The sequence below is a fragment of the Pseudophryne corroboree genome, chromosome 7, assembly GCF_028390025.1.
Source record: "Pseudophryne corroboree isolate aPseCor3 chromosome 7, aPseCor3.hap2, whole genome shotgun sequence".
Lineage (NCBI taxonomy): Eukaryota > Metazoa > Chordata > Amphibia > Anura > Myobatrachidae > Pseudophryne > Pseudophryne corroboree.
In genome coordinates, this window is record NC_086450.1 from 378587218 (window position 1) to 378601179 (window position 13962).

The 13962-nt window shown below is 45.2% G+C and overlaps 1 protein-coding gene and 1 long non-coding RNA gene across 4 annotated transcripts in view; one reads left to right on the forward strand and one right to left on the reverse strand.

The window, feature by feature from the left end:
• LOC134945340 (uncharacterized) overlaps window positions 1–13962 on the reverse strand; it is a 171285-nt gene that overhangs the window by 128297 nt on the left and 29026 nt on the right. The gene's annotated exons all lie outside the window — the stretch shown is intronic.
• The window catches only part of LOC134945337 (cytochrome P450 2W1-like), an 88976-nt gene that overhangs the window by 64118 nt on the left and 10896 nt on the right, over window positions 1–13962 (forward strand). For both annotated transcript variants that reach the window (XM_063934541.1, XM_063934542.1), the window contains exon 6: window positions 11955–12102. In XM_063934541.1, the coding sequence (XP_063790611.1) occupies window positions 11955–12102 (148 nt within the window). The remainder of the gene's footprint in view (window positions 1–11954; window positions 12103–13962) is intronic.

Below are 13962 nucleotides of genomic sequence, written 5' to 3' on the forward strand. Positions count from 1 at the left end.
GTCGGTACGGCTGTGTCGACATGTGGGATGAGGAAGGTTACGTGGAGGTGGAGCAGAGGCCGATAAATGGGATGTCGCCCCCTGTGGGGCCGACACCAGAGTGGATGGATAGGTGGAAGGTATTAACCGACAATGTCAACTCCTTACATAGAAGGCTGGATGACGTAAAACAGCTGTGGGACAGCCGGCTTCTCAGCCCGCGCCTGCCCAGGCGTCTCAAAGGCCATCAGGGGCTCAAAAAAGCGCCCGTTACCTCAGATGGCAGACACAGATGTCGACACGGAGTCTGACTCCAGTGTCGACGAGGTTGAGACATATACACAATCCACTAGGAACATCCGTTACATGATCTCGGCAATGAAAAATGTGTTACGCATTTCTGACATGAACCCAAGTACCACATAAAAGGGGTTTTATTTTTGGGGAGAAAAAGCAGCCAGTGTTTTGTTCCCCCATCAGATGAATGAATGAAGTGTGTAAAGTAGAGTGGGTTCCCCCGATAAGAAACTGGTAATTTCTAAAAAGTTACTGATGGCGTACCCTTTCCCGCCAGAGGATAGGTCACGTGGGAGATATCCCTTAGGGTGGATAAGGCGCTCACACGTTTGTTAAAAAAGGTGGCACTGCCGTCTTAGGATACGGCCACCTTGAAGGAGCCTGCTGATAAAAAGCAGGAGGCTATCCTGAAGTCTGTATATACACACTCAGGTTATATACTGAGACCTGCAATTGCCTCAGCATAAATAGTGCTGCTGCAGCGTGGTCTGATACCCAGTCAGATAATATTAATACTCTAAGACAGGGATAATAGTTTGCTAACATAGAGCATATTAAAGACGTCGTCTTAGATATAAAGGATGCACAGAGGGATATTTGCCGGCTGGCATCCAGAATTAATGCAATGTCCATTCTGCCAGGAGGGTATTAGAAACCCGGCAGTGGACAGGTGATGCTGCCTATAAAAGGCACATGGAGATTCTGCCTTATAAGGGTGAGGAATTGTTTGGGGATGGTCTCTGGGACCTCGTATCCACAGCAACAGCTGGGAAGAAAAATTTTTACCTCAGGTTTCCTCACAGCCTAAGAAAGCACTGTATTTTCAGGTACAGTCCTTTCGGCTTCAGAAAAGCAAGCGGGTCAAAGGCGCTTCCTTTCTGCACAGAGACAAGGGAAGAAGGAAAAAGCTGCACCAGCAGCCAGTTCCCAGGATCAAAAATCTTCCCCCGCTTCCTCTGAGTCCACCGCATGACGTTGGGGCTCCACAGGTGGAGACAGGTGCGGAAGGGGCACATCTCGGGAACTTCAGGGACCAGTGGGCTTGCCCACAGGTGGACCCTAGGTTCTGCAAATAGTATCACAGGGATACAGGCTGGAGTTCGAGGCGACTCCCCCTCGCCGTTACCTCACATCAGCCTTGCCTGCTGCCCTCGGAGAAAGGTAGTACTGGCGGCAATTCACAAGCTGTACTTCCAGCAGGTGAAATCAAGGTACCCCTCCTTCAACAAGGCCGGGGTTACTATTCCAAAATGTTGTGGTACCGAAACCAGACGGTTCGGTGAGACCCATTCTAAAATTGAAAGCCTTGAACACTTATATACGAAGGTTCAAGTTCAAAATGGAATCGCCCAGGGCGATTATTGCAAGCCTGGAGAATTTCATGGTATCACTGGACATCAAGGATGCTTACCTGCATGTCCCTATTTACCCTCTTCACCAGGAGTATCTCAAAATTGTGGTACAGGATTGTCATTACCAATTCCAGACGTTGCCGTTGGTCTGTCCCCGGCACCGAGGTATTTACCAAGGTAACGGCCGAAATAATTATCCCGTACTTGGACGATCTCCTTATAAAGGCGAGGTCCAGGGAGCAGTTGTTCGGCGGAGTAGCACTATCTCGGGAAGTGCTACAACAGCACGGCTGGATTCTGAATATTCCAAAGTCGCAGCTGGTTCCTACGACGCGTCTACTGTTCCTGGGTATGGTTCTGGACACAGAACAGGATAAAAAGGGTTTCTCCCGGAGGAGAAGTCCAAGGAGTTGTCGTCTCTAGACAGAGACCTCCTAATACGTATACAGGTGTCGGTGCATCAATGCACGCGAGCCCTGGGAAGGATGGTAGCTTCTTACACAGAAATTCCATTCGCCAGGTCCCATGCAAGGATTTTCCAGTGGGATCTGTTGGACAAGTGGTCCGGGTCGCATCTTCAGATGCATCGGCGGATAACCCTGTCTCCAAGGGCCAGGGTGTCGCTGTTGTGGTGGCTGCAGAGTGCTCATCTTCTAGGGGGCCGCAGATTCGGCATACAGGACTGGGTCCTGGTGACCACGGATGCCAGCCTTCGAGGCTGGGGGGCAGTCACACAGGGAAGAAACTTCCAAGGCTATGGAAAAGTCAGGAGACTTCCCTACACATAAATATTCTGGATCTAAGGGCCATTTACAATGCCCTAAGTCAGGCTAGACCCCTGCTTCAACACCGGCCGGTGCTGATCCAGTTAGACAACATCACGGCAGTCGCTCATGTAAACCGACAGGGCGGCACAAGAAGCAGGATGGCGATGGCAGAAGCCACAAGGATTCTCCGATGGGCGGAAAATCATGTGTTAGCACTGTCAGCAGTGTTCATTCCCGGAGTGGACAACTGAGAAGCAGACTTTCTCAGAAGACACGACCTCCACCCGGGAGAGTGGGGACTTCATCCAGAAGTTTTCCAAATGATTGTACACCATTGAGAAAGGCCACAGGTGGACATGATGGCGTCCCGCCTCAACAAAAAGCTACGAAGATATTGCGCCAGGTCAAGGGACCCTCAGGCGATAGCTGTGGACGCTCTGGTAACACCGTGGGTGTACCAGTCGGTGTATGTGTTCCCTTCTCTGCCTCTCTTACCCAGGGTAATGAGAATAATAAGAAGGAGAGGAGTAAGAACTATACTCATTGTTCCGGGTTGGCCAAGAAGAGCTTGGTAACCAGAACTCCAAGAAATGATCTCAGAGGACCCATGGCCTCTGCCGCTCAGACAGGACCTGCTGCAGCAGGGGGCCTGTCTGTTCCAAGACGTACCGCGGCTGCGTTTGACGGCATGGCGGTTGAACGCTGGATCCTGAAGGAAAAGGGCATTCCGGAGGAAGTTATCCCTACGCTATTTAAAGCTAGGAAAGAAGTGAACGTAAACCATTATCACCGCATATGGTGGAAATATGTTGCGTGCTGTGAGGCCAGGAAGGCCCCAAAGGAGAAATTTCAGCTAGGTCGATTTCTGCACTTCCTACAGTCAGAGGTGACTATGGGCCTAAAATTGTGTTCCATGAAGGTCCAGATTTCGGCTCTATCGATTTTCTTCCAAAATAGAAGTGGCTTCACTGCCTGAAGTTCGGACTTTTGTTAAGGGAGTGCTGCATAGTCAGCCCCCGTTTGTGCCTCAAGTGGCACCGTGGGATCCCAACGTGGTGTTGGATTTCCTGAAGTCGCATTGGGTTGAGCCACTTAAATCCGTGGAGCTACAATACCTCACGTGGAAAGTGGTCATGCTGTGGGCCGTGGCGTCGGCCAGGCGTGTATCAGAATTGGCGGCTTTGTCATACAAAAGCCCTTATCTGTATTTTATATGGATAAGGCGGAATTGAGGACTCGTTCCCAATTCCTTCCTAAGGTGGTATCAGTTTTTCATGTGAACCAACCTATTGTGGTGCCTGCGGCTACTTGGGACTTGGAGGATTCCAAGTTACTGGACGTAGTCAGGGCCCTGAAAAGTATATGTTTCCATGACGGCTGGAGTCAGGAAAACTGACTCGCTATTTATCCTGTATGCACCCAACAAGCTGGGTGCTCCTGCTTCTAAGCAGACTATTGCTCGCTGGATCTGTAGCACGATTCAACTTGCACATTCTGCGGCTGGACTGCCGCACCCTAAATCTGTAAAAGCCCATTCCACGAGGAAGGTGGGCTCTTCTTGGGCGGCTGCCCGAGGGGTCTCGGCTTTACAACTTTGCCGAGCAGCTACTTGGTCGGGGTCAAACACATTTGCTAAATTCTACAAGTTTGATACCCTGGCTGAGGAGGACCTAGAGTTTGCTCATTCGGTGCTGCAGAGTCATCCGCACTCTCCCGCCCGTTTGGGAGCTTTGGTATAATCCCCATGGTCCTTACGGAGTCCCAGCATCCACTTAGGACGTCAGAGAAAATAAGATTTTACTCACCGGTAAATCTATTTCTCGTAGTCCGTAGTGGATGCTGGGCGCCCATCCCAAGTGCGGATTGTCTGCAATACTTGTTTATAGTTATTGCCTAACTAAAGGGTTATTGTTGAGCCATCTGTTGAGAGGCTCAGTTATATTTCATACTGTTAACTGGGTATAGTATCACGAGTTATACGGTGTGATTGGTGTGGCTGGTATGAGTCTTACCCGGGATTTTTGCAACCTTTTGCTATTTTTTTTTTTTAAAGGAACAGCTCCCAGTTTCCTTTCTAAAAAAAAATTGGCTCACAAATTTAAGGTCAAGAAAAATGAATATGACTTCAGAATATTTTTAGGAGCTACACTACATGTACTACAGTAATAGTCATAGCGAAAAGCAATTTTAAAACGATCAGATATTTTCTTGATACAGCATAAATAACAGTTGCTTCAACTCAATCAATCGCAAATAATAACACAAAACCAAACATCATACTGTACTGCAACCAAAAGAAATAGTGGCCTATTCATGACAGCCCTTTTGAATTTGCTTGTACTGTGAGGACCTAGCTTGACTGTCCCACTCATGTAAGACACAGCAGTATTACATTCACCTTCAGGTCTCCACATATCTGCCATTGGTGATCTTTGTACATAAGGAACATCACTCATAACTGTCATCGTGGCTTCGCCTAGGCACATTTGCGCCTCATTTGCCACAACAGCATGTGCGTGCATCCTAGTTGTGTCCGAACTCATTAAAAATGTATTGAGCAATTGCTGCAGCTCGGCGCAGGTGCAACTAGGGTTAGGGTTAGCCGCAGCGAAGCAATGATGAACGTAGCTACATCTGTAACTGAGAGTTTTAAAAGTCATAGTCATTGTTTACATGCTGAAATCAATTAGAAGTAACTATTTTCACTGTTGCACAATATATATTGTCCAGCTTTTCTACACAGATGCAGTGTAGTGATGAGTTGTCTACTGTATCTGGATTCCGCTGGTGTCTACTTTTTATAACTTGTGTTTTATTCACAAATAGTATATAAATAGCAAGAGGTTATGGGCCCAGGCACCTAAACACCCAAGCATCTGAAGTGTGAAAGGCTGTTGAAGGTTACAGTTAACCCAGGTGACAGTCCAAACCAAGATGATGTAGAAAAAGTCAAGGGAACAATAGGTTTAAGTTTTGAATAGCATGTCTATTCCATTATACATGGAAAAGTGTCAGCTAAAGGCACGTGAGTGGCCCTGCAGTAGAAATATGAAGATAGGGGTCAGCAGAGAAGAATTTATCTGAGCCGCATATTGTATAACACCAAGTTTAGTGAATGCATAAGTATGAGCGTCTACCTTGTAAAAATCAATGATGTACATATTCCAGCAATTAATATCTGTAGGAGTCCAAGTCGATGTTGAGGAAATCGTCATGGCAGTGCTACAGTGCTACGTAATGCCTAAATTTGATTTCCTGGTAGTAGCTTTATAAGCTAATATAGCCAACCAATCTACAGAGATTGTCAAGACAAAACTGCTACAGTTCAAAGAGCGTGTGCCAGTTGAGTTCAGTGCTGAAAACACTGCATTACATGCTAAAAGTGAAAAAAAAAACCAGAAAATGAAAGTACACAAGAGTGATGTACTTCTTAAGAAAGGACACAAAACTCTGAATGCAAATTGAAAAATGTGAATGCTACACAAAGTAAGAAATGTATCAACAAAGATGAGTCCGCTTTAAATGTCATTGACAGTCACAGAAAGGATTGTTAGTATATTGGCTCAGGTACCACAAGACATTTCAGTTGTAATCAAGAGTGGTTCACTACATTGGTGTGATCCTATAACAATCACAGGAATAGGAGATAAAGTACTTAAAGTTAAAAAAGTTGGGACCTACACTACCGGCCTAAGAATACAATGTTGCAGAAATCAAAGATGTGCTATATGTACCTGATATGGGGACAAACCTCACAGCCATAAGTATCCTAGAGCAAAAAAGGAACAGAGTCCAGTTCGCTAAAAGAAAGTGCATTGTTTAGAACAGGAGAGGGACTGTGCTATCAACAGGTACACAGTGCTGGCAAACATATGTCCTTAACACAGAATGGTGTTATGTGATGATGACTTCTGACTTACATTCTATGGAAAGATGGCATGGAAGATTAGATCACCTTGGATAGGACAGCATCCAAAAACTTCTTAACTACTTAACTGACAATTTTTTCCTCAAAAACCGCTCTGAAATTGTCGGGTTTTTTTATGAGTGAATTAGGTGAGGAATGTAAATTTATCCCTATCCAAAATGATTTTAGTTTAAAAAAAAAATGTAAAAAAATGTTTTGATATTTTTTTCAAAACATTCCCCCCCCCCCTCAAACATCAAAACATCGATCGGGAACATCGCAAACCATCGGAGTATCAGAAACATTGCGACCATCGCGCCTTTCATTTTGAACGTCGGGACAGCTTCCAGGTATACAGGGGGTCTCTGGGGGTGGCTTGGGGGGGCTAATTTACACTCCCCAGCGGTTGCCATTGTCTGCAGCCGCTGGAGGGAGGGTCCTGCCGTGCTGACCGATCAGCAGTGATCAACAGCACGCCAATCAGTAGGGGAGAGTGCAGGGAGGCAGAGGTTCCGGTCCCTCTGCCAGCAGGAGCAGAGGGAAGTTTCCCTTCCCTGCTGCTGCTAACACTGTCTATCTGACTGGTTGCATCCTGTGCGACCAGGTCAAATAAAGCACTTGCAGGCATGCTTGCATCTGATGCGACCATGCTAGGCAAGGGGTTAATGGGATGGTTACAGGAATATCCATGACAAATACCATAAAACTATTGTGTGAAAGCTGCATAACGGGCAAGAAAAGCCCTTGCCCATTTCCGTAATGAGCAAGCAGAGCTGAGGCATTTCTGGAATTGATGCACAAAGATATGTGTGGTCCAATGGAAGCCAAATTGATAAGTTAATACTTCATAACATTCCTCAATGATTTCACAAAAATGCCACACATTTATTTAAGAAAAGAGTAAAGTGATGAAAGGATTCCAGACTACAAGAAATCAGTTGGATTTACCAAGCTGCGGAATGCAATACATATATATGGCTACTACTACTTACCTCCATATGGCATGTAGTGGAAGAAAACAGTCTCATTATGTATACCAGCGTCTGTCCATAGGGCGGTGTTTTCGGTCACAGGGTAGCATATGCAGTTACAGTGTACAGTATAGAAGAGAACTGAGTATCTGGTGAGTTCAATACTTATGTTCGTCCACCAGGTGTCGCTTTTGAAAACCACCATTGCGCTTGCTTGAAGTCTCCAATATAGGGCCTAATTCAGAGTTGATCGCAGCAGCAAATTTGTTAGCAGTTGGGAAAAACCATGGGGGTCATTCCGACCCGATCGCTCGCTGCTGGACGGCCGAAGGCCGTTGTTCCCTAGTGATCGCCTCTGCCTGATTGACAGGCAGAGGTGGTCGCTGGCGGGAGGGGCAAAGAGAGATTACCAAGGTAATAGGGCTGGTGCTGCAAATTGAGATGTTTGACCTAGAGCAGCTGTTTAAGGGATAGTTAACCCCTAAGGGAAACAATTGGAAAGAGGAGAATATACAGCGCTATAAACTGGATATAGGAAATTCACTGGGCAGGAGGGGGCTTGACGGCGGCATTACGCCGCCGTTTAGGGGGCGCGGTCCGGCCAACGCAGGCATGGCTGGACCGTTGCGGGGCGGGCCGCGACGGCTGCGTGACGTCACACGCAGCCGCTGCGACCCGGGCAGTGAAGAGGTTCTCCCAGCCAGCTGCAGGAGCTGCGCTGGCCGGGAGTTACTCCTCAAATGCAAAAGCATCGCCACTGTGCGGGGAGGGACTGGCACTGACATGTGGGGTGGACTAGCCCTGTGCTGGGCGTCCCCCCGCATGTCTGAGTACTTGATCGCAGCTGTGCTAAATTTAGCACAGCTACTATCAACTCGGAATGACCCCCCATATGCACTGCAGGGGGGGGGCAGATATAACATGTGCAGTGAGAGTTAGATTTGGGTGGGGTGTGTTCAAACTGAAATCTAAATTGCAGTGTAAAAATAGTACAGTAATGTCATCACTTTATGTCATGACATAATAGGTACTGCTTCTATGAAGAGCTGAGTGCGCATCTGTTCATGTACTGTAAGCAAACAAGCAGGTACTACTGCTTATACAGTATATGGTTGGTGCGGCCGCATTCACTCACAGTGACTACTGATAAAAACAATGAAAAAATAAATAATTTCAATCAGTTACTTTACTATGTCACTGCTGGTGTGCAAAACCTGAGTCCATGGCTTCTTTGGTTTACCAGTAGTGTGACCGCCAAGCTTACTCATGCACTTGGGTTCGATTCCCAGATAAGGCAAATGCTTACACATTGTAAAACCATTTAGAAGTTGTCAATATTATGTTGGATATTAAGAACTGTATATTTGACATTGCAAATCTCATGTTATTTACACACTGACACTTGTGTCATGCTCATGCAGTGCAGTGATACTGTAGCATGCCTTACAAATGGTGGGCTATGGGGTCGTTCTATGATAAAATATCATCACTTTACTTAGGTCATGACAAAAAAAGGGCTGGTTCTATCAAGTGCTGAGTGTGCGTCTATTGCCGCAAGCAAACAAGCAGTTAGAGAACTACTGCTTATACAGGATATGACTGGTACACTTGCGTTCACTTACAGTGACTACCAGTATCAGCACAGAAAAAGGTCTTTTTGCATTGAGCTGACTGTGCGTCTGTTGGCCAACTGAAAATGACAGTGAACAACTACCATACACAGTCACAGCACAGTAAAAAAAAAAAAAAAATAGCAGTCAGTGGCATCATTATGTCACTGATGGTGTGTAAAAGCTGACTCCGTGGCTTAGGTCTAATGGTATCATGACCGTCTTGCATTCCCATGCACCTAAATTCGTTTCCCAGAAATGACAGATGGTTACACTTTTTAAAATAATTTAGAATTCTGATGTTATCAATATTATACTGGATATACGACAAAGAACTGTATACATATCATTACAAATCTCATGTTATTTGCACACTGCCCCTGGTGCCGTGCTCACGGTCTTTGCAGTTTCTGCAGTGATGAGCTGTAGAGATGCAGTGATACTGTAGCATGCCTTACAAATAAATAGTGGGCTCAAGGGACGTTCTGTGATATACAGCTATCACTTTACTTATGTCGTGACATAATAAAGACTAGTTCTATCAAGAGCAGAGTGTGCGTCTATTGCCGCAAGCAAACAAGCTTTTTTTTTTTTCCACAAATGACTCGCACTGTGGGGTGTCATGCCGTTTATATTTACATGAAGAAAGTCACAGTGGGGTAACGCGCACACAGGTTTTACAAACAAACAATGTTTACATTTTTTATTCATTTATTTTTTCCACAAATGACAACTGCTTTGTATCTCTGTGCTGTGTAGTGTGACTTTCAAAGACACACAGTCAGTTTTTCCTGTGAGCAGATAGACTTATAATATTGAGAACAACAGAATTCTAAATTGTTTTATTAAAAAATAAATAAATGCAATTTCCAGGAATCAAACCCAGATTCCTCGCTTCCAACACGGTAATTGTAAGATTGCAGCTGTAATGGGTTCACAGATAAGATATTTGCTGTTGGTATGTTGATGGACTTGTAGTATATTCAGAGTTCTGCATATGCAGAGAGCCATCTGGCTTCAGGGCCTAATTCAGATCTGATCGTAGAGGTGCTAAATTTACCAAAGATCGCCGCGGCCTCCCCCCCAAAGGTCCGTATACGCCTCCGTTGTCCGGACCGCGACCCGCCAAAGGCGTTCTAGCGCTGTTGACATGCCCCCTCCCGCCCCACGACTGCCTCTGCCTGCCTGTGGGCACGTGCACAAAAGATAGGGCTGGGGCAAAAGCATAATGATGATGATGATGATGAACCCTGCTTTCAACAGTGAATGGATGTCTGAAGTGCAGTCACATAGATGCAGTTGGCTCCTAGTATAGGCAGATATCTGCATTCATTTCTGAACATGGAAAGCGGATTGCAACTGCAGCAATTTTTAAGCTGGTCCTATATGTATAAACTAGTTACCAACTTGTCAAAATGACGGAACAACGAAATGTCAGCGCCAGCGGCTGTGTGCACCAGAACAGAGCAACAATAAAATTGCTTTGTCAGGCACCATCTAGTGGCTGTCGGAGCACAAGACACTTGAATTCCCCCATAGAGGTGAGGAGCAGCGTTAGCCTTTTATTATATAGGACAAGTTATTTATTTACGTATTATTTATTTATTAACAGTTTCTTATATAGCGCAGCATATTTCGTTGCACTTTACAATTAGAACAACAGTAATAGGACAAAACTGGGTAAAAACAGACAGACATAGAGGTAGGAAGTCCCTGCTCGCAAGCTTACAATCTATAGGGAAATAGGCATTGATACACAAGGATAGGTGCTACCTATTGCATAATGGTCCACCAGATTGCTAGGTTCTTAATGGGTTGTATGATATGATCACCCCGCAATGTTGACCAGGTGTCAGGAAGGTGTGAGAGTAAAGAAAGACAAGATATGTGATGTCATGTATACTATACAGAGAGGATGTAATTAGATAGGGAAGCACTGAAGGTTATGTGGATGGGTCTGGAATTTGATAGGCTTTTCTGAAGAGATGACTTTTCAGGGAACGTTTAAAGGTTTGGAGACTAGAGGCACGTCTTATTGTGCGTGGGAGGGCATTCCACAGAGTGGGTGAAGCCTGGATAAAGTCCTGTAATTTTGAGTGTGAACAAGTAATGCATGTGGATGAGAGATGTAGATCTTGTGCAGAGCGGAGAGGTCGGATAGGGAGATATTTTCAGATGAGTGAAGAGATGTATGTTGGTGCAGTTTGGTTAATAGCCTTGTATGTCAGTAAAAGTATTTTATATTTAATACGGTAGAATACTGGTAACCAATGGAGGGACTGACAGAGTAGATCTGCAGACGATGAACGTCTAGCGAGGAAGATTAGCCTCGCAGCTGCATTCAAAATGGATTGTAGTGGTGAGAACCTATGTTTGGGAAGACCGGTCAGGAGACTATTACAATAATCAATGCGGGAGATAATAAGAGCATGGATTAGAGTTTTTGCTGCGTCTTGTGTCATGCCTCTGATGAAGGACTAAGGTCCGAAAAGCTTCAGGCGTGGTGACTGACGTTTCTGGGGACTACTGTTGGACTGAATGGCTTCCTGTTTACCAGTGGATTCGAGGTTCCGGAACTCCGATCTGCTTCCTTGTTAACGATCTGGGAGGGTAACAGTGTTGATGCCTGGTCATATGTCCTTAACCCACAAAAGTGGTTATATGCCTATTTTCTTTCTCTGTTTGTGAGTTTTTTGTATTAAAATCACCTTTTATCCAAATTATCTGGCTGTACTTGCACCATGTCCATTTGTTTTTGGATTATCTAAAGGTGAATCCCTCCCTCTAAAAGAGGTGAATACATCCACCAGTGGATTGCTACGCATAGAGTATTGAGTGACTGAACAAGTGGAATATCATTATTGATGTAAGCTGACTCTGTATGTGATCAACTGTTATCAGCGCTATTGTTATACCTAATTGTATTGAAATTACCTGGTTGCCAATGTTTTTCAATGTGTGTTCAACTGTTCTTTTAAAAATTTCCTAACTTTGTAATTTCCAAACTTCGTAAAGTTCTTATTATGTTTACTAATTCATATTAATGATATGACTGCGTCATTGCCTCCAAGGAAAAAATAACAGATGAAAAAGAGAAGATCTTCACAGAAGAGAACTTGCTGGCTTGCACGTTTGACCTCATGCTTGGTGGCACAGAAACCACGGCCACTACACTGCAGTGGGGCATCTTGCTCATGATGAAATATCCCAACATACAAAGTAAGAATACTGTGCCTTTGTCACCATCTGTGTCTGTGATGCTCAACAGCATAGAGTTAGAAAAACAAGAGTGACTTACTGTGCACCGCACTTACAGTAATGATAATAAACCATTTATTTTCTGTGCAACAAACACATTTGTTATTAACAAAATGCCCATAACCTCTCTGATACAACAGAACAACTGTGCATCATATATAAGTAAAAATAAAAACTAGGAAAAAATATTTAATAGAATACACTGACAAAAGCATAATAGAGTATATGCCCAAGTGACAAAGAAAGTACAAATCAGTGCAAGCACAGTGTTTGCTTGTGATGTCATCATCACCATAATCATCATCCACTAATTGCACCACCCTCCTGACTACTCACAAATAATACAGCTTGACAGTAGACTATGCATCTTCTTCCTGTTCTGCATCTATTAGGTGGACGCCCTTATTGTGCTTTGCCTACAACAGAATTCCTCTGGCATGTTTAACCACTTGCCTGGCGATGTGTACGTTACCTGGCCTGTTTGTATCACATGCGACGCGCTGCCCCATGGTGTCCCTGACTGTCTACAACACTTTCAGAATTACGCCTCAGAATGCCGTGCGACCATCATTCTGGATCACACGCTCCTGGAAAGCACAGTGCTGGGAGGGGAACTTAGGTGATCAGATGTGATCGTAGATGTGATAAATGTAGCACATCTACGATCAGTTTCTCTGACATGCAGATGGACGCCCAGCACAGGGCTAGTCCGCCCCACATGTCGGGCCCTACCCCCCCTCCCTGCACGGGCACCCGCCAAGTAGCTTCCTACCAGCGCAAAAGTCACACAGCCGCCGTAGCCCCCCCCACCAATAGCATTCTAATGCCATTGGCACACCCCCTCCCTCCCTGTGACCACCCCTGCTTGTCAGTCACGCACGTGTAGTACACCTGCTGAGCGTGTGCACAAAGCAAAGGGCTTCAGACTGCAATCGCTGGCGGTGCAGCGATCGGGTCTGAATTAGGCCCTTAGTTCCTCTCCCTGCAGAATTTGACTGATAGCAAAGGTTTTTAAAAGGTGATGAGATGGTATATAAAACATGTTTTTTTTTAATACTAAAGGGGTGTAGGGGTACAATTATAAGGATTTAAGACCACTGGGGGTTTGATTGCCAGTAGGGAGGGGGAAGTTATTTTATAATGGGTGTCTGTGGACACCGGGGTGATGGGCTGTGCAAAACACTCCCTAGATAGATTAAAAAAGGGCCAAATTCTGAGCAGTGTTTTGTCAGTTAAGTGGTTAAATGACAGAATGATGCGTATCTGCATGTGCCTATATGTCCTTCTGGGTATACACAGCTCAAAAGTCACATAAGAGATGTTAATTTCCATTTCCACTCTACTGTTTCCAGTCTGGTCTTTGCCCAGTAACACATTTGAAAATGAGGGTAATGTATCTTCATGACACATTATGCTAAATTTAAGCTATAATAAAAGAGCTTACCTTTGCACTAGGGGGGTCATTCAGATCTGATCGCTGCTGTGTGTTTTCACACAGCGGGCGATCAGCTCAAAATTGCGCATGTGTATGCACCGCAATGCGCAGGCGCATCGGACAGCTACAACGGGCATCGGTGGTCAGCGACGGGATGGTGCAAAGGATCCATTCACACGGGCTTACCCAAGGTGATTGACAGGAAGAGGCCATTTGTGGGTGGCAACTAACTGTTTTCAGGGAGTGTCTGGAAAAACACAGGCGGGCTCAAGTGTTTTCAGGGAGAGTGTCTGAAGTCAGCTCTGGCCCCGATCAGCAGGATTCAATCGCACTGGAAGAGTAAGTCCTGGGTTGCGCAGAGACTGCACAAACTTATTTGTAGCAGC